Genomic DNA, 20,939 nt, shown 5'->3' on the forward strand with positions numbered 1-20,939 from the left:
CCCCCCCCCCCCCCCCCCCCCGTAGTGAAGACGTAGCCTAAATCTCTAAATAAGTGTCCTTGGTGCTGAGTGCCTGCAGATCCCATTAAGGGCTGTCTAGATTTGGGCACTTTAGGCACTGCTGGTTGAAGGGCTGGCCTAAGTACCTGACAGCATCCCAGAGCCACATTTCCAGTGTAATGGATCAGTGATGTAATGCAAGCAGTAGTAATTCACAGGGGTGACAGCATTAAAGGCTATGGAGCACAGCAGCATGCCCAGAGACCCAGACTTGCTGGCCATGCTTGCAATGCTTCTAGCCCTCTGGCCACTGCCTGAGCCCGCCTTCCAGCAGGGCTTCACATGGGCAGCTCCAAGGTCTTTTCATCTAAAAGTCAGGAGGAACCTGTTTGAGCCAAGGCATCTTGCCAAGCACAGGATTCTGCTGAGTGCGAAAAAGCATTTCCAAGCATGGGACAAACCAGGGCCTGGATTTGCTGCAAGGTCTCCGGTCACTCTAAAGTCACTGGTACAGCACTGGTGGAAGCCGTCCTGCTGAGCAGTGACATTTGGGACATCATTACTGAGGGATCCCAGTGTCAGGGGCAAAGCCCCTGCTACTGTCGCTATACAACACTTGACACTCAGGCAGAAGGGGCTATAGAAACACGGCACACCCTGTTCCATTTTACTGGCGGAGAAACTGACAACCAGTAGGCTACAGTGGTGAATCAACCTGAACAGTGACCTGCAAAGGCACTCCCTGATGGCTTCACACTGTGACCACTGAAGGCACTGGTAAAACTCACCCAGTTCCACGAGAGGAGAGTGGGGGCAGTGGTGAGCGCTTGTGAATCCCGCCCCCCTAACATTTCTAATTCCAGACCGTGCTGGTAGGTGAACGGACGCTAACTGCGTATGGAGCCTGGCTTACTGAACTCTAACACTGGGCTCCCACGCTTCGGCCAGGAATGCAATTCTCCGCCAGCTTTCATCAAAGAGCTTTCCAAGTATATTCCACGGTGGGAAGATCCCCAGGACAGGATTTTCAGAGCCCCACGCAAAGCAGCTCAGCCTCCCTTTGAAAACACAACCCCTGTGTAAGGCCTGGCGCTGGTTCAGCCATGAGCGAACCGTGACCCAAAAGAAGTGCTGTGTTGGTCTGGGATTGTAGCCTGTTTTCCCTGGGGGTGGGGAGCTGTCGAGGAGAACTGTGCCATCTACACCATTAACAGACTTCAGTCCTGAATCGAAGGGTTTGGTCACAGGCACAGGGACTGTGGCTGCCATCCAGCATGCTGGGCTTTGCACACTCACCAGAAGCCTGGCAGTGAATCACTAGAATATTGGCCATTTCTGCAAACTTGACACTGGAAGGAGTCTTCTTGATCTCTTTAAGGAACTCCCCGAGGGCCACCTCACACCTGCAGGGCGGAAGGACACCCAGTTAAGAGATTCATTCTTAGCCTACAGAGCACAGGGACACACACCCCAACCTTCCTGGGTACATATGAACTGACACCAAGAGCCCAGCATCCCCAGTTACATGCACAGACTCACTGCAGCTATCTTCTGACACTGGTCAGCACTCATCCCAACAGGGGGCTTGAGCGTTTCCAACGTCGGGCACATGCCTGTGAGTTACCCACACTCAAGTTAACTCCCCTTGAGTTAGGCCCAGCTTGAGAGAGAGCAGCCACACTACGAACCAACACTGGCTGCACCGACCAACTGTTAGCTGCACAGACCAGCTGCGTCCCCACCGCATTACTGAGCTGCAGCAGCGTTTAACCTTCAACCCACGTCCCCTGCCAGGCCAGCTAGCTTGAATTTACAGCACCCCTGAGCTCAAGATGTGTGTGTGGGGACAGGAGTCGGGTTAGGGGCTACACTCCACTTACACCTCAAGCTAACTCTGCAGCGAAGACAAACCCATGGTGAGCTGCTGCCTCACTGACCCAGTAGTCAGCCCCTTGCCTCTCAGACGCCATCTCTGCCTGGATCAGAGCAGCGGGAGAACCATGCTCTACATCAGGGGTTCTCAAACTGGGGTCGTGACCCCTCAGGGGGTCACGAGGTTATTACGTGGGGGGGTCGTGAGCTGTCAGTCTCCCCCTCCCCCCAACCCTGCTTCGCCTCTGGCATTTTGTAATAGTGTTAAATATAAAAAAAGTGTTTTAAATTTATAAGGGGGGGGGTGTCACACTCAGAGGCTGGTTGTGTGAAAGGGGTCACCAGTGCAAAAGTTTGAGAATCATTTTGCTCTGCACAGCATAACTTCGCACGTATGGAGCTTGCAAGGTCATGGTGTACGGAGGGCACCATTTTGCTCTTCCAAATGCCATCCTCCATCCTGGAAGGAAATTATTCATTCAAATGGGGTCATGCCAGCAAAAAGTTGGGGAACTGCTGCTTTGCAGTCAACTCCGGCCAGAGTGAGCTGGGAGCAGCAGCATGACGCTGGCCTAGAGAATTCAGCCCATTTATTAAGACAACCAGTTTGCTCCACCTTGCAATGCACGCTCCTTTGCGCCTTTGCCACATAGCTCTGGTTTGTGGACAGTGGAAGAGACTCTGACTATGGAGCAGACAGCAGCGTTTCACCCCAGCCCCAAGGCAGGGAAATCTGCGCATCTCCCACCAGCCCCCCACCGAGTGTTTACCCAGTGCTCCGCACACCCCCACACTCACATCTTCCGGATCTCTTTGCTGTTGTCTCCCAGGATCTGGAAGAGTCCATCCAGGATCTCCGGCAGGTAATCCAAGAGATTAATGTCAGGCACTGACTCTAGCACCAGGATCTAGCTCAGGGAAGACAAGAAAGTCCTAGTGAGTTTCAGAGAAGACTAGAAGTTAAACAAACCAACCCCCCCAGAAGGATGCTTTGGTGCAGGAGCAGTGAAAAAACGGAGGGGCACGTAAACTTGGCGATAGTAGGTGGTACTGTAAAGAGCACGGCTGTCTGAGCTGGGGTGCTGGACTAGATGACCTAACGGGCTCTCCATCGCAAGGGGCAGTGCGGGCCAATGGACTAAGTACCAGGGAACGTGGCAGTTCTCATCCCAGCTCTGTCACCATGTCCTGTGCACTAGTCAATCCACGACACCTGCCCCATCTGTAAAATAGAGGATACTTATCTACCCTCCAGGCACTGGAAGGGCTGTTTGCTCTCTTACTTTGAACGTACAAAGCGCGATGCAAGTTAGGCATGTGCTACGTGTTTTCATTATCTTCTAGGACTCTACAAGTCCATGGCAACAGGAATGCAGAGAGCTAATCAGCCAACAGCTATGGCCAGCTGCAGGAAATAAGCAGGAGTGACTCGACCTTTTAAGGAGCAAGTGAGTTTGAGGACAAGACAAAGTGAACCTCATGCATCTGCATCCGCTAAGTTAGTGCGGGACATGTGCCTAGACGCTATGATGGGCACACTGAACCCCAGCTGCAGCGCAGCCACCGCTGTTTGATAGCTTTCATCAGGACAAGAGCTCGACAGCCCTGGGCTGCAACCACGTCGCCCCTTGCTCGAGCCTCAGCAGTGGAGCAGACGGCACAAGTGCTGTGCCACACGCACTTACCCAGGAGATGATGAACTGCCGGGCATACTGGTTGTTGGAATAAATCCTCTCCCGCAGCAGCGGGATGAAACCCACGAGGTCAAACTTGTTACTCTCAGTCACGATGTCCTAGGAAACAAACACCATTGGCAGACGTTAGGGCAGCGGTGGGACTCACCCCACCCCCCGCGCTCAGACCCTACGCACCAGCTGGCCACTTCCTAGTTTTAGCAAGTTGGGGGCTGAACATGTTTTAGAAAGTGAAAAGTCACCCACAGTGGATGGGGCTCAAACCAGCCAATTCTAGGCCCGGGCGAGGACTCTCAGCTATTGGTCCCCAACCCAAAGGGCCACAGGGTGTGTCCTAACTGGTCAGCGAATCAGGCATCCTCCCTCTGGCAGTGGCCAGTACTGAGGTTTCAGAAACTGGTGAAGACTCACTCCCCACAATGCACCAGTCCGATTGCACAACCCTGAACATGGAAGCGGGGGGGGAGATTTCCTTGATTCACGCACTGACCAGCTCATGCCCCACAGCATGTGATTGAAACATCCTGATATGTAACGAGAAGTGTCCCTAGTCCTTTTTAGGGCTCACCTACACTGTATGACTGATCTCCTGCAACAGTGAATCCCTCTGCTCCAGTCTTATGGCACAGTGGACAGGAGTGTGAGAGCAGGGCTGGACTCTCCCACAGTGACCCGCTGCCACCTCCCCAGCAGGGATCTCTGCACCATGCCAAGCGCTGGGCTGGCATTTGGGAGCAGGGAAGGGAGCGGGCAAGGGGCCCGTTAGTCCTATGAGTGAGGAGGAGGAGGAGGAGGAAATAGGAGCAGGAAACATTTGGAGGTTTGGGCAGGTAAGAACCACACTGTGTATAGATCAGGAAATGGAATTAATGGCTCCTACAAGAGACAGCAGCTTCTGCTCTTCAGACAGAGCAGTCCAGCTCACCTGCCTAAACAAGGAACCCAGACGAGAGACAAAAAAAGGTAGAGACCCCACTCTGTACCTGGTGAGGGAGATGCGACCTACCGATCGCACTGGAGCCTTCCCCTGGGGCAACATGGTGGGGACAGGTACTCCAATAAGCTTTTCATTAACATTCACCCATTGCTGTGTTAAAGGCAACTCCTCCCCGCCCCCAGTCATACTTCACGTGTATGTAGCCTTAGCATTGAGATGGCCAGCAAAGCAACATCTCATTCCACCAGAGCAGCAGCCAATAGGAAAGAGAGCAATTTCCACAGCCACAGGATGAAGTTGTGATGGTATTGGCTGGTACAGCCTCCTGGAAATGTAACCAATGTATAACTCTGTCCTCCTTCCGCCCCCACAAGGGCCTTCTGACATGGGTCCCTAGGATAGTCAGCTAAAAGAAGGGAAATGGGAATTACCTTGAGAAGTCGGTCCAGTAGTTCAGAGCCACTTTTCACATTTGGGTCTGGATCAGCGGCAAGCTGCAAGTTACAAAAACAAAAATGCCATCGCAGGTTCCAGAGAGAAAGACAGACACACACCAGTGTATTTGTGCTGGGTTCCTAGCAATGCCCAAGGTCATTAGCCATGAGAAGACATCCCTGACACTTGCACAGGTTAAATCAACGTCACTGCTTGCCAGCTGTTTCCTTTCAGACTAGAAGTTGAATGAGTTTCCAGGAAGGGGCTGGGGAGATGGTTGCATGGGGCAGAGCTGGGTTCACAACACCCTGAGTGGAAGGTGTGCCCCAGGCAAGAGAAGGTGGACAGACACTAAGCCTGATCCGCAATGCCTGAACACCACTTGCTCAGCTCTCTTCTCGCAACCACAGTGAGCAAGGGACAGACACGGCGAGGGTAGCAGCCTAAGCCTTCTGCAGACATTCCTACAACAGCAGGGCCGAGTGGGCCCAAAGCCAAAGCCAAGCGTGCCCGCACCCTGCTATGCAGCAGGAGGGATCTGCACCGGTGGCCCCTTTAGTAGGTGACAGGTGAGGGCTCCCACTCTGCACCTTCATGGGGGACGGAAGGCGGACACAGGGGAAAAGCCACTTACCTTACTCAGGCCATCAAACAGCACGTTGAAGTGTGGGAGGACGGAGCCCCTGGCCACCTTGACGATGTTATATAGGGCCTCGCAGGCATAGTACCGTAGTCGGCTGTCAGCATCGTTGAAGCACGTCAGCACTGGCTCAATCAGCTCCTTCAGGTACAGCCCAGAATCCTGATGGCAGAACCAGGCTGGGGGTTAGGGCCAGTCCCCACTCAGGGTCGGAACAGACTGACCTCTAGCAGTGCACGCCATACAACAGAGCACTGGGACATGACCATAGGTGGCAGTGCCACGAGGCATCGCCTCCTTTGCGTGCATTGGCTCGTACATCAGATCATACCAAGCGAGCCTGTACCATCTCACCATGGCGCCAGATTCACAGGGAGCCATCAGATTAGTATTGTGAATGCCCCTGGAGGATTGCAGGCCTCGTGCTGCAAGTGCCGGCACAGGAACGGAGATCATTGCATTCTAGCTCCCTGACAACGCCACGATCATCATTATGATGTATCCATGGAGAGACAACAGGTCGTTAAGGCTTCTTTGGAACAGTGATAATCCCATTCCTGAAACCAGAGACTTCAAAACACATTCGTCCCATCACAGGAGATCACGTGGCTGAAACCGGATAGCGACAGTGTTTGGGACTACACTTAGTCCAGGCTTATAACCAAAACTAGGCCTCCGAGGGAAATGTGACCGCATGGGGTACTACCCCCAGCTCTTGGACCCTCATGCATTGCTATGGGGTGTCAGTATCGGATTAGAATAGGACCATATGAATCCTTGTTGCAACCACTGTTCTATATTTGCAGCAAATCTTGTACAAAAGTTGTCGAGTGTGATGTCTATGAAAAGGTTACATTTTGCTGGTTATGATTATGCTATCTGTATGCATGTATCATTTTTGTATGTGAAGTTATAAGTATTGGAATATCCACCAGCTCTATGGGGATTGTCTGCCCCATTCTTTGCAGTTTACCCTAATTGAACAACCATAGTTATCCCGCACTGGGACACCAGTCACAGCCAGATATGCCATGTAAGATATCTACAAAAATGTCAATTTGCTAGATATGAATCTTGTTTATGTTTGTATCACCTGTGTATTAGGGGTTATAGACATGTATGTACGCCTGTATTTCAAACCTGTGCTGTGCTTCTGGGTGACGACACCCCTAGACAGTTTGGCATCAGCACTGTCTAGCCTGCTTGACGGCCCATTTGTGATGTTGCACTCCATATGTTTTATGGAAATATGCTTATGAATAGGACATAACTGGAATATGCTTTATGCTAAATACCCCCTGTATGGTGTCATTAGAAATCTTGTAATCTACTAAGTGTGTTCATCCTATTTGTTCGCATGTCTTATTTCTATATCTGGAGTTAGGAGAATAAGATATAAACTTGTATCACTGATGTAAACATATTAAGTGGAGGCCATTAAGGGTGCTCCAGAAACAATCAGTTGTAAATGTCCTTAATTACTTGAAAGCCTTCCTATGTATGGGCCAGCTCATGGTGAATGGAGACTAGGGGTATTACAGTGACATGTGACCATGTCACCTGATACTGGAATCCATCTTAAAACTGGTACTTTTCCATTTAGAAGGAGGAGGTGGGACCCAGAGAGACAAAAGATTCCCGCCTTGTGCCAAAACTATAAAAGAGGGTGTAGCAGGACAAAGGGGGCTGCCAGTCACAAGAAAACCCCTGCTTACCACCTGAGATGTCTGCTGGATCTAAGAAAGACTGTACCAGGGGAAAGGATTGGGCCCAGACTAGGAAGAAGTCTAGTCTGTGAAAGAAGCTTATTGGAACATCTCTGAGGGTGAGATATTACCTATAATCAGTTTCATAATGTATTAGGCTTAGACTTGCATGTTTTGTTTTATTTTGCTTTGTAACTTACTTTGTTCTGTCTGTTATTACTTGAAACCACTTAAATCCTACTTTTTATACTTAATAAAATCACTCTTGTTCATTAATAAACCCAGAGTAAGTGATTAATACCTGGGGGAGCAAACAGCTGTGCATCTCTCTATCAGTGTTATAGAGGGCGGACAATTTATGAATTTATCCTGTATAAGCTTTATACAGAGTAAAATGGATTTATTTGGGGTTTGGATCCCATTGGGAGATGGGTGTCTGGGTGCTGCAGGCAGGTAACCCGCTGAGCTGTTTTTAGTTCAAGTCTGCAGCTTTGGGGGTGTGGCCCAGATCCTGGGCCTCTTTTGCAGCGGGCTACAAAGTGTGATTTTCTACAGGGATAGCTTGTCTCTAGAGTGGTACGCTGCGCTGAAATGCAGAACGAAATGCTATAAACAGACTGCCTTACTTTTTCCTTCCTCCCTCATCAAGACATGTTTGATAACTAAATGTGTATCAGATCCAAAGCCCATTGTGACTTCAGCCTGTGGATCAGGTTGTTCATGCGCAAACCTCCCTGTTTTACTGAGCACAAAGCTGGATCCTGCAGCCATTACTCAGTGCTCTCATTGAGGAGAATGGCGTGAAGGCCCTAAGGAAAGGGGAACAGACCCTTAATCGGAACAGAAGCCAGTTACGTTTTCCCTTGCACATCAATGTTACAATAAGGTGTCAGTGCAATAGCACAGCACTGGGATGCATGTCTATTTCAGTGACTAATAGTAGTCTAAACTCTTACTCTGAAGTCCAATGGAAAGATGCAGTGTAAATTGATGCAACGGTTTACGCTTGTCTGTGCAGCCCAGCATGGTTTGGGTAAGCCTCTGACTGGGGCTGGCCTCTAGTCTAGCTATGCTTTAGCCTAGTTAAGGGCCTGAGTATGCTACAATAAGCTACCATGTTGTGGGACTGAGTGGTGCAGGGCTGTGTTTTATCATAAGCACATGGCATTAACATGTAATTGATACACAAAGATTGTTTCCCTGCGGGACTTCCAAAGCCTAGGCAATGCTGAAATGTCTACTAAGCTCCCAGACCTGATCCCACATCTCCAGCATTTGGTGGAGTTCATGGCTTTTGCCTTGAGCATCTCATAAGGAGCAGAGTAACTTCTGCTGCCTCTTCTGAGGTGGACAGAACTCAGTCTCCTTAGACATGGCTTGTCACGTTCCTGTTCACATCCTTCCCCAGCCCAGTCCCAGTGTTAATTTTTCATTTTCCCCCCAGCAGCCAGTTACAATTAAATGTTTCCATCAAGCAGCCTGGGCCTACCACAGGGCTAGGATGCACACCCCGTCCTGGGTGCACCGGTGAGCACTGCCTCATGGAGCAGGGCGTTGACATCAAGGAGACTGCTGGGGGAGCACTTTCCAGCAGCCTGTAGACCACAGGGAGCAGATGCTCACATGCTACAGTGACAGGCGAAATCGAAGAACTGGGACCCCTACCTTCCCGAGAGCGATGGAACAGGCTGCCAGGCCGATGAGCCCTCCTTTCCTGCTGTGAGGGTGCTGCGAGAGCGCAAACTCTTGTGACAGGATCTGGATGACGTGCTTGATCTGTGCTGCGTTGTTCTGAGCCACGAATTCTCGCACCAACCTAGCAGAGAACAGAGGGGAGGGCAGGAAGCTTTAGCTTCTATATGACAGAATATCTTGGCCTGGCTTCCACAATGCATAAGGTGCTAGCCCCAATGACATTTGCCATGGTTTAGAGTCTTGTGCACTGGCTACCAGACTCCCCCAGCCCAGGAAACATGGACAGGATGGGAAGATTCATTACAAAGAGCCTCAACTCAAGCCCCCGCGGGAAAAGCCAGCAACTAAAAACAGGACAGATGAACGAGTAACTGGCTGCTCCTCACTCCTACCCCTCATTTACCCATGCTCCACCTTGAACCAGTCCAATCACTTCATGAGACAGACAAGTGTTCTGCCACCGCAGAACCTAAGGACAAGTGGCTCATCCCCTCTTCTGGTCCTTTAACTACCCCAAAAATCCCGTGCACTGGGCTGGCGCAGGCTCCCTAAAGATCCCCAATGTCTACGCAGCCTTAAACCCGCAAGACTCAACACAAGCATTAACTTCTTTGTACAGTTATCACCCATCTCCCCAAGCCTTCCCAAGAGCAAAAGGACCTGTCCTCCTCCCAACCAACAGAGGAACACCTGTGGCATTTACAAACCACAGAGAGGGGGAGTTATGACCCAGAAAGAGATTAGGAAGAGCATTCAAATGCATCTCACTGTGAGCGTCCTCCTCGCTCCCAAACTCCTTGACGGCTTTGCATTAAAACTTTCAAGGGGGACTCTAAACTGGGCCAAGATCTCATGTGGGATTTTAGGCAATTTAGTTTTGGCCAAATTGAAGGGGTTCGGTCCCATTTTAGACCACGACACCTCCCCAGTCCTTTATAAGAGTCAAATGTAGATTCAGTCAGCTTCACTTACAATTCCTATTATACCAAAAGTACTGCCGGTGTGGCAGTAACTGTGATGCAATGGAGCTCATGGAAAGAAAAATAAGCGTTTGTCACTCACATAACTGCACACATTGTCTTTGCCAAAGGAAAGAGGACATGGCAGGGTTTATGGAAGAACGGTTCAGAATACATGTGGCTCACCAGGAGAATTCTTCCCTGGCATGCAGGAGGCCAGGGTTCAAGTCCCAGTCAGTGCATACATAAGAACAGCCATCTTGAGTCAGACCAATGGTCTGTCTAGCCCAGTGGTTTTCAAACTGCAGGTCGCAACCTAGTCCGGGGTCACAGAATGTCAGGCACTGGGTCGCGCTGGCTCTGGTCTGCGCCGTGGACCGGGCCGTTAAAAGTCCCGGCGGCAGTGCTGCCCGCCTGAGGCAGGCTAGTCCCTACCTGTTCCGACACCGCGCTGCGCCTCGGAAGCGGCCAGCAGCAGGTCCAGCCCCTAGGCGGGGAGCCACAGGGCTCAGCACGCTGCCTGAGCGCAGGTTCCGCACACCCATTGGCTGGTTCCCGGACAATGGGAGCTGGGGGGGTGCCCGTGGGCGAGAGCCATGTAGAGCTGCTGATGCACCTCCGCCATTGGGTGACCGCTGGTTCTTCGGTTATGTGAAGGGGTAAATAACACTTCCCAATTCACTTTCTCCTCACCAGCCACGGTTTTACACAACTCTATCATATCCCCCCTTATTCATCTCTTTTCCAGATTGAATAGTCCCAGTCTTTTTAATCTCTCCGCATACAGAAGCTGTTTCACATCCTGATCATTTTTGTTATCCTTCTCAGTACCTTCTCCGTTTCTAATATGCTTTGAGATGGGGCTACCAGAATTTCACAGTACTCAAGGTGTACGATGGATAAACTTTAAAAATAAAAATAAAAACACCTCACGCCTCCCCCTTTTTTAAGGCACTATTTGCAAATTATTCAATTTCCTGCCATGAAAATAACACTTGAAACCAAAGAGATCTTAGGACTTGCACTCTGGACAGCCATGAGAAGAACCTCAACTCTTTAGAGAAGGTGAACAAAGTTTTCATGTAAAACGTCCCCTCCTTTTCAGAACCCACTACCAAGCTGTGCTTGTGGAGTTACTGTACTAGCCTACGATGGACTTAGATCAACATGTTCCTACACACAAAACCCAGTGGAACGGGGCTGAACAGTCACCCAAATCCTCAACGCCGCATCTGCATAAAGGGCTGCAGCAGTATTCTATAGACACCAAACCAACGGAAGGCAAACCTCTTCCTCTCATTAGACCGGTCTCATACTCATTCCCCCTCCACTGCTGCTGATGGGGCTGCATCACTCAGCTGGATAGATCTAATGCTGTAGACTTGGAAGAGGGCTCCAGGCCAAGGTTTCAGGCACCTGCACGGAGAGGTTCAAGCAGCCGAACCGTTGGTGGTGCAGTGGTAGAATTCTCACCTGCTCCAGTACCATCAGTGCAGGATACACGGATAACACCACATGCTGCTCCCACTGGGAAACGGAAACCCAGACTGCCAGCCCGATGGAGCAGTAATGAGTGCAGTGACAGGGAGAAATACCAGGGCTTGTCTACACTGGCAAGTTTTGTCGCCAAAAACTGCCTTTTGGCGACAAAACTGCGATAGCGTATATGTTGCAAGGTCATTAAAAAAAAAAATTGCCTAGATTTGGCGACAAAAAACATCCACCCCTGCGAGAGACTTGTCTTTTCCCCTCCCTTTACTGTCGACAAACAGCCAGGGTAGACACGACAGCGTTTTTCCGATTTTATTGGCCTCCAGAAAGTATCCCACAATTCCCATGCTGCCGCTCTGGTCAGTGGTTTGAACTCTGCTGCCCTGCGGCCAACCCGCCCCTCCCCCTTGTAAGCCCCGGGATTTTAAAATCTCATTCCTGTTTGCTGGCTTCCCAGAGGAGCATGGCTGGGTATCGCACCAAACGCACTCCCGCTTGGACCACAGCTGAGCTGTTGGATCCGATCAGTATATGGGGAGAGGAGTCTGTTCAGTCGCAGCTGCGAGTGACCAGTAAGAATTGGGACACATATGGGCACATTTCTCAAGGCTTGTGTGAAAAAGGCTGGGATCGGGGACACAGCAGTGCAGAGTGAAGATAAAGGAGCTGAGGCAGGCGGTACGTGGGAGGTACATAAGGCGCGGGAGGCAAACCATCACTCCGGCGGTGCACCTAAGACCTGCCGCTTCTATAAGGAGCTGAATGCTACCCTCGGTGGTGACCCAACCTCCATCGCCGATTGCCCCGTGGATACTTTGCATGCAGCTGAAAGAGGGGGTAACCCAGAGGCTGAAATTGTGGATGAAGAAGTGGAGCTAGAAGAGGATGTGGAGCTCCCAGCGGGGTCGCCCGGTGGGGCAGGCAGCCAGGAACTTTTCTCCACTCCAGGAGTTGCTGTGACTTGTGTAGGGAATCGAAAAGTGGGAGGCAGGTAGTGTTCTCTGTGAGCTGGACATTGCCCTGTGTAGCTAATCTGCATAGCTACGCAGGGTGTTGATGGACATCGAGACCTGCAGGGAATCCTCCAGAGAGAGGCTCTGGAAAGTTCCCAAGAGGTACTTGTTAATCCTCTGCTGCAGATTCCAAGGGATTGCAGCCATGTTAGTTCCCCCATTGTAGGAAACTGTCCCCTGCCATTTAGCAATCTCTGGAGCTGGAACCAAAGCGGCACATAGCTGAGCAGCATATAGACTGGGGGGAAAGCCGCAAGCATTCAGCAGCTGAGCCCTGGTTTCTCTGGTCACCCTCAGCAGTGAGATGTCAGCCAGCAGGTTGGCCGCCTGTGAAAAAGTGTGGGATAATTTTAGAATGAGATCCCTGCTAAGGTGCCCTGCAAGCCAAGACCTTTTTGTCCGTACGCACAACCACCTTCCCCCTACTCCCGAAACTCACCATGACTGGGGTGCTCGCAGAGCTGTGTGCCTGCATAGAGTCTCAGAGAGAAAGTGATTTCTACTAGCAAAATGCCCTTTTTACTAAAATGTTTCAATCGTTTGCTGGAATGTAACAATCCCTCTTCTGTTCAGCACAGACCTTGAAGAACACACCAGCACCCCCACGGACCAGCTGCTGTAGATAAGAAAAAACCCTAGGCGCAACAAAGAAGACATGTTCCGCAAGGTTATACAGCGCGATGAGAGACAGACCAGGGAATGGAAAGAGTGCTGGGAAGCCGAAAGGCAGGACAGAAAGGAGAATGCTGCTTTTGCTAGACAAACGACAGAGCGGATGATAAAAGTTATGGAGGATCAGACAGAAATGCTCAAGTCTCTGAGACAGCTGCAGACTGAGCAGATCCGAGTTCAAGCGCCACTGCAGCAGATGCACAATTCTTTGCCAACCCCACCCCCCCTCTATGCCCACACAGTCCTTTTCACTTCACAGCACTCCTGAGTTTCCCCATCACTCCACCCCGTCTCACAGCTTGGACAATCATAGCTGGAGCCACACACACTTGTGAGGTTTTACCCTTTTTAACAATAACTAAAGGCTAAGGTATTTAATGGTACAGCATTTTTATTCTGTGTCCTACAAAAGTGTATAGCAAGCAATTCACTCTCGGGAACAGGTTCCTAAAGCATTGTGTTGTACAATTTTGGGGCCCAAGATCCATGCATGGATGCACCAGGGAAGCACCTCCAAAGCAGACATATGTAACTGCCCCTCATTGTCCAAGTGGTTCCTCGAGGCCTCTCTGATGATAATAGCAGCCCTCTGGGCTCCTCTGACAGCCCTAGCATCTGGCTGTTCAAACTGTGCAGCCCAGCGCTCTGCCTCAGTGCTCCACACCTGAGCAAACATTTCACCCCTAGAGTCACACAGATTATGCAAAGTGCAGCACATGGCTATGACCACAGGACTATTATCCTCGGAAAGGTCTAGCCTGCCTTGAGACACCTCCAGCGAGCTGTCAAACAGCCAAAGGCACATTCGACTACCATGCGGCACCTGCTCAGCCTGTTGTTAAAACGCTCCTTGCTGCTGTCCAGGTGCCCTGTGTAAGGTTACATGAGCCAGGGCTGTAAGGGGTAAGCCGGGTCTCCCACGATTACTATGGGCATTTCCATATCCCCCACTGTGATCTTGTGGTCTGGAAAGAAAGTCCCCGCCGGCAGCTTTCTGTACAGGCCACTGTTCCTGAAGATGCGTGCGTCATGCACCTTTCCAGACCAGCCTGCATTGATGTCCGTGAAACGCCCCCGGTGATCCACAAGCGCCTGCAACACCACGGAGAAGTATCCCTTCCTATCAATGTATTCAGAGGCAAGGTGGTCTGGCGCTAAAATTGGAATGTGTGCGCCATCAATCGCCCCGCCACTATTTTATGCACATTTCCCAGAGTCATGGTCCTCCGCAGCGAGATGCGATTGCCCTGCACACTTGGAGTAATAAAGCCCCAACAGTGGACTTTCCTACTCCATATTGATTTGCGACTGACTGGTAGCAGTCTGGATTCGCCAGCTTCCACACAGCGATTGCAACACGCTTCTCTACCGGAAGGGCCACTCTCAATCTGCTGTCCTTGCGCCGCAGGTCGGGGGAAGGCTGCTTTACGCATCCGCAAGTTCTGTACCCACTGGTCGTCAACCCATACCTGCATGACAATGCGATCCCACCAATCAGTGCTTGTTTCCCTAGCCCAGAAGCGGTGGTCTACCGCAGGGGTCGGCAACCTTTCAGAAGTGGTGTGCCGAGTCTTCATTTATTCACTCTAATTTAAGGTTTCACATGCCAGTAATATATTTTAACGTTTTTAGAAGGTCTCCTTCTATAAGTCTATAATATATAACTAAACTATTGTTGTATGTAAAGTAAATAAGGTTTTTAAAATGTTTAAGAAGCTTCATTTAAAATTAAATTAAAACACAGAGCCCCCCGGACTGGTGGCCAGGGCCCGGGCAGTGTGAGTGCCACTGAAAATCAGCTCGCGTGCCGCCTTTGGCACGCATGCCATAGGTTGCCTACCCCTGGTCTACCGTATGCAGCTCTCTGTGAATGCACAAAGCACTGATAAGTTGCTGCTGAACATTCTGTGATCCCAGGAGAAGAGTCCCTAATAGGGTCATGCATTTGGTTTGTTTTGAGCAGGATTAACATTAGCTCTGGTCTCGTGCATTGGTTTCAATGAAAGCACCTGCCCTCTTTCTGTTCAGGGACACCCTGGACACGCACACGAAGAGAAGAGCTTCCCACAGGGTTTAAACTAGGAATTCCGCTTAGAAATTGCCTTTTTAAATCAAAAGCTTCCCATTCTGTAGGGTAATGCAGTAACTACATCTCCAACGAGGGAGAGGGCTGTTTGTGGCTCAAGCAGCATGAGACCACCAAGCCAGAGTAAGTGTTTTTCCATTTGGATTTAATAACCAGAAAGAATTTATGGGGGGCAGGGGGCAGATCTAAAAGCTTTTCTATATGGGGACTCTCAGGAGAGTTAAGACAAATTAAATGCACTAAGCCTCTGTGTGGATGCTCTCCCTCAGTTTCAAGTTAGGTATGTTTGCACTGCAGCTATGCCACTGTAGTGATGTACTGTAGACACCCACTACCGCAACAGAAGGGGTTTCTCTGCTGCTGTAGTCAATCCATCCCCTCTAGGCCAAGAGAAGAATTCTCCCTTTGACCTAGTGGTCTCTACATCAGGCTGGCTTAACTACGCCTCTGAGAGTTGTGAATTTTTCACACTCTGAGTGACATAGCTAGTAGAACCTAAAAATTTTAGGTGTAGATCAGGCCTTAATCCCCTTTGAAAGAAGGCCACTTTACTCCTGAATGAGAGCATCCACACAGGGGCTTCATACACACTAACTTCACAATTCTACTTAATTTCCCTTAACTTTCCTGGGTTTCCCCATGTAGACAAGCCCAAAGTGTGTTTTCCCTTATCCAGGGCTAGATGAGTTTGACAACTACAGTAGAACCTCAGAGTTATGAACACCAGAGTTACAAACTGACCAGTCAACCACACACCTCATTTGGAACTGGAAGTAGCCAATCAGAAAGCAGCAGAGACAACAAAAAATCAAAAATGTACAGTACTGTGTTAAATGTAAACTACTAAAAAAGGGGAAAGAGGCATTTTTCTTCAGCACAGTAAAGTTTCAAAGCTGTGTAAGTCAATGTTCAGTTGTAAATTTTTGAAAGAACAACCGTAATGTTTTCTTCAGAGTTACGAACATTGCAGAGTCATGAACAACCTCCATTTCCGAGGTGTTCGTAACTCTGAGGTTCTACTGTACTGACCACCGTACGAAATCTACTAGCCAGTAAGAGATATGAAAGAGGTGGACAAGCAACCCATCAGCAGCAACACAAGTGTGATATCAACACAAACCTCCGCCTTGCTGGAATACCCACCAGACAGGTGTCTCCCAACCATGCTTGAGGGTTCCAGAGTAGGGACCAGCTTCTGGCTAGTGTATTTTGGATGAATTTAAAGCTTCACAATTAATCGCACTGTTAAACAATAGAATACCATTTATTTAAATATTTTGGGCATTTTTCTACTTTAAGTATATTGATTTCAATTACAACAGAATACAAAGTGTACAGTGCTCACTTTATATTATTTTTATTACAAATATTTGCACTGTAAAAATGATAAACAAAAGAGTATTTTTCCATTCACCTCATACAAGTACCAGAATGCAATCTCTATCGTGAAAATAATCTACATTGCTAAATTTCACTTTGTTATGTAACTGCACTCAAACACAAAACAATGTAAAACTTTAGAGCCTACAAGTCCACTCAGTCCAACTTCTTCTTCAGCCAATCACAGACAAGAAGTTTGTCTACATTTGCAGGAGATAATGCTGGCAGCTTCTTATTTACAATGTCACCTGAAAGTTAGAACAGGCATTCGCACGGCACTTTTGTAGCCAGCGTCACAAGATATTTACGTGCCAGATATGCTAAACATTTGTATGCCCCTTCATGCTTCGGCCACCATTCCAGAGGACATGCTTCCATGCTGATGATGCTCGTTAAAAAAATAATGCATTAATTAAATTTGTGACTGTACTCCTTGGGGGGAGAATAGTACGTCTCCTGCTCTGTTTTACCCGCATTCTGCCATATATTTCATGTTATAGCAGTCTCAGATGATGACCCAGCACATGTTGGTCATTTTAAGAACACTTTCACTGCAGATCTGACAAAACGCAAAGACGGTACCAATGTGAGATTTCTAAAGAGAGCTACAGCACTCATCCCCAGGTTTAAGAATCTGAAGTGCCTTCCAAAATCTGAGAGGGATGAGGTGTGGAGCATGCCTTCAGAAGTCTTAAAGAGCAACACACCGATGCGGAAACCACAGAACCCAAACCACCAAAAAAGAAAATCAGACTTCTGTTGGTGGCATCTGACTCAGATGATGAAAATGAACATGCATCAGTCTGCACTGCTTTGGATCGTTATTGAGCAGAACCCCTCATTAGCATGTATGTATGTCCTTTGGAATGGTGGTTGAAGCATGAAGGGACATATGAATCTTTAACGCATCCAGCATGAATCTTTAACGCATCTGGCACGTAAATATCTTGTGAGGCTGGCTACAACAGTGTCATGCGAACACCTGTTCTCACTTTCAGGTGACATTGTAAACAAGAAGCGGGCAGCATTATCTCCCAGAAACATAAACAAAACTGGTCATAGATTACCTTTAATAAGCAATTCTCGTAGGGGATATTCAGTAGACAGCAGAAAAGCAGAACTACAGGACAGGGTCTAGAGTTTGGCTGCAGTCACAGAGCTACCATAAGCAATGAAGATTTTAACGGAGACTAAACAAAATGTGCAATCCATCCTCTCAAAAGATGGGACCATAAAGATTTCTCAGCCACTCAACAGACATGGCCTTGGGGAAAAGGCTGCTTTCAGACACAAGCTTCATGTTTGTAGCCCACACCCAGCATGAAGTCTGCATTTCCTATCTGAGAACTTGGGGGAGTTGCTTTCACCAGCCAAGTCAGCTGCTTAGAAGGATCAGTGTCATGTTGATTTAACAAGCAGGGGGAGTGGTGGCATTACTGAGCATCATTTCCCATGGCCTACATTCCCTATACCCACTTTTCCATGCTTCTCTCACAGAGCATTAGACCCTTGATCCCAGAGCTTGTTCGTAGCCAGGCTTGGAAGGATTTGATTTTTATTGATAAATGTTGATAAACATCGATTTCATGGTACATGCACAAACCAACAAAAAATATTTCCAACAATAACAATCAAAGTTTACAGATAGGCAAAATAAGAAAAATATTGCTTGAGAACTACTTGGAGTTTGATTTAAGGCCAAAATTTTGACATATGACTTTGAAACAGCTGAAAACAATTACGAAACAAATAACCGGGGAGGAAGAATTTAATCAGAAAAATGTAACTGATCATTGGGGATCTTTGAAGAATACCTTACTGCATGGAGGAACAAGGCTGTGCTGGTTCAAAATCAACTGGGATCTGAGGGCAAGTGAAGGCGGCAGTATACATAAAAATAATAGATATCAGATGTAGGAAAGGGGAAGTTGATAGTAATGAATATAAATCAGAATTTAGGAACTGTAGAAAATTGATAAGGGAAGCAAAGGGACATAAGGAGAAATCTCCGGTGAGCAGCGTTAGAGAATAAAAGGAGGTTTTTAAAATATATTAGGAAGACAAAGAATCCTGACAATGGTATTGGTCCATTACTAGACAGAAATGGTGGAATTATCAATAATAATGCAAAAAAGGTAGAAGTGTTCAGTATTTCTGTTCTATATTTGGGAAAAAAGAGAAATGATGCATTGATGATAATACTCTTTCCATTCCACTAGTATCTCTGGAGAATGTTAAACAGAAGCTATTAAAGCCAGATTGCTTCAAAGAGCAGCTTGTCCTGGAACCCACAAGGGCTGAGGCGATTCTCGATTTAGTCCTAAGAGTAACACAGGATCTGAGCCAAGAGGTGAATATAGCTGACCCACTCAGCAATAGCGACCAAACTTAACACTCTAGTAGGGGGGGAAAGCCAAATAAACCCACCATAGTAGCATTTAACTTCTAAAAGGGGAACCACACAAAAATGAAGAAGCTAGTTAAACAGAAGCTAAAAGGAACAGTCAAGGAAATGTCTGCAAGCTGCACAGAGACTATTTAAAAACACCATAATAAAGGTTCAAACTAAATGTCTACCCCTCCCTCCCACCAAAACAAAAAACAAAAAACCCCAAGGACCAAAAAAAGCCACCATGGCTAAACAAAGTAAAAGACATGGTTAGAGGAAAAAAGCCATCCTGTAAAAACTGGAAATCATTGTGACACTGCACCCCATAGTCTTCACAATGATATTAGGAGTATGGCATAATTAGGATGTATTTTATGCAGGAGACGTCATCGGAGGCGTCATTGGAAAAGTTATGAATTGTCCTAGATGATTATCTAATTTGTGTGCATGTATCATTTGTGTGTCTGAAGTTATGAACTTTGACTACGTAACTGTATTTCGAATGTAGTTACACCTGGTAACGCCCACTGGACAAGATGTTTTCAGCCTAGATAGTGGGTGGGGAAGGGCCTATTCAGGGCAATGGGCCATGAGGAAAAAACAATATACCATAGGAGAAGCTTATCTCCCAGCTGGTGAGCCTTCCTGTGAACGCTACAGACAGCCTGTGAGTGACGGCTGCTATGACTCCACAAGGACATGTGATGAGACCACATGTCTCTAGATTCCATCTTGGGATGTCAGTATTTTTCCCCCCAGACTAGTCTTGGAACCAAGCTTTGAAACAAAGGGCTCCCACCACATGCTATATAAGGCAGGGAGTGACATAATTTGTGGTTCTACTCCCCACACAAGAAGACTCCGGGAAACACCTGAGGAACAAAGACTGACCTGGGGGAAGTGCTGGACCCAGGCTAAAGGGATTTCTACTCTGTGAATGAAGCACCTGGGGATTCTAAGCTTAAAGCAAGTGCAGCTCGCCCCTTAAGAATCTGCAGCCTGCTTGTATCATCTCTTAGGCTGAGAATCTGCTATTCAGGGTTGTGAGTTCAATCCTTGAGGGGGCCACTTAGGGATCTGGGGCAAAATCAGTACTTGGTCCTGCTAGTGAAGGCAGGGGGCTGGACTCGATGACCTTTCGAGGTCCCTTCCAGTTCTAGGAGATTGGATATAATATAATATAATATATGGAGATATCCTATCTATTTAGTATAATAAGCTGAGTTTGCATTTTTTGTTTATTTGCTAGGTAAGCACTTAAAATCTATCTTTAGTTAATAAACGTGTTAACAAGTTAATAAACTTGTTTTTGCTTTATCTAAACCAGTGAGTTGGAGTGAAGTGTATGGGAATCTTAGCTCAGGGGCAAGACACTGTTGAAAAATTCCTCTCCACATTGAGGGAGGGGGCAAATTTTAGGAGCTTACAACGTACACTTCCCTGTGCAGCACAAGACGGTATAATTTTAGGTTTATTCTCCAGAGGGGGTGCGCACTTGTGGAGCTGGGAGTTGCCTTAGCTGTAGCCTTCGTATGCAGGGGCTGGTCAGAGAGCCTGTACGTAACTGCAGCTGGGTGTGTCCCCACCTATATGTATGCTGGTGAGCATGCAGGCTGGAGGACTCTGCAGCTTGTGACAGCAGTGCAGTGTGAGAGGGAGCCCAGGCTGGTGGGTCGGGGGCTCAGTGGTACCCCAGCCCCAGACTGCACCCCAGGGCTGACAACTCGTCACAGTTATATCCTCCTGAGGAAAATAGAAAGGAGCATAAACTCTGGCAAGTCAAGTGTAAAAGTATAATTAGGCAGGCCAAAAAAGAATTTGAAGAGCAACTAGCTAGGGAAAAAACAACAACTTGCTGTTAGTTTTTGTAAGTAGATCAGAAGAAGGAAGGCTGCCAAACAGCGAATGGGGCCACTGGACAATCAAGGTGCTAAAGGAGCACTCAGGGGAAATGAGGCTGTTGCAGAGAA

General features: G+C 48.2%; 1 protein-coding gene across 1 annotated transcript in view; it reads right to left on the reverse strand.

The window, feature by feature from the left end:
• LOC112119563 (protein VAC14 homolog) overlaps window positions 1-10,055 on the reverse strand; it is a 177,605-nt gene extending 167,550 nt beyond the window's left edge. Inside the window, exons 1-7 of the mRNA XM_029912028.1 lie at window positions 10,042-10,055; window positions 8,950-9,100; window positions 5,573-5,740; window positions 4,935-4,997; window positions 3,558-3,665; window positions 2,671-2,780; window positions 1,297-1,403 (exon numbers count right to left, since the gene is read on the reverse strand). Of these exons, the coding sequence (XP_029767888.1) occupies window positions 1,297-1,403; window positions 2,671-2,780; window positions 3,558-3,665; window positions 4,935-4,997; window positions 5,573-5,740; window positions 8,950-9,100; window positions 10,042-10,055 (721 nt within the window). The remainder of the gene's footprint in view (window positions 1-1,296; window positions 1,404-2,670; window positions 2,781-3,557; window positions 3,666-4,934; window positions 4,998-5,572; window positions 5,741-8,949; window positions 9,101-10,041) is intronic.
• Window positions 10,056-20,939: the final 10,884 nt, after the last annotated feature.

This window comes from Terrapene carolina, unplaced genomic scaffold, assembly GCF_002925995.2.
Source record: "Terrapene carolina triunguis isolate 2854851 unplaced genomic scaffold, T_m_triunguis-2.0 Scaffold166, whole genome shotgun sequence".
NCBI classification, from domain to species: domain Eukaryota; kingdom Metazoa; phylum Chordata; order Testudines; family Emydidae; genus Terrapene; species Terrapene triunguis.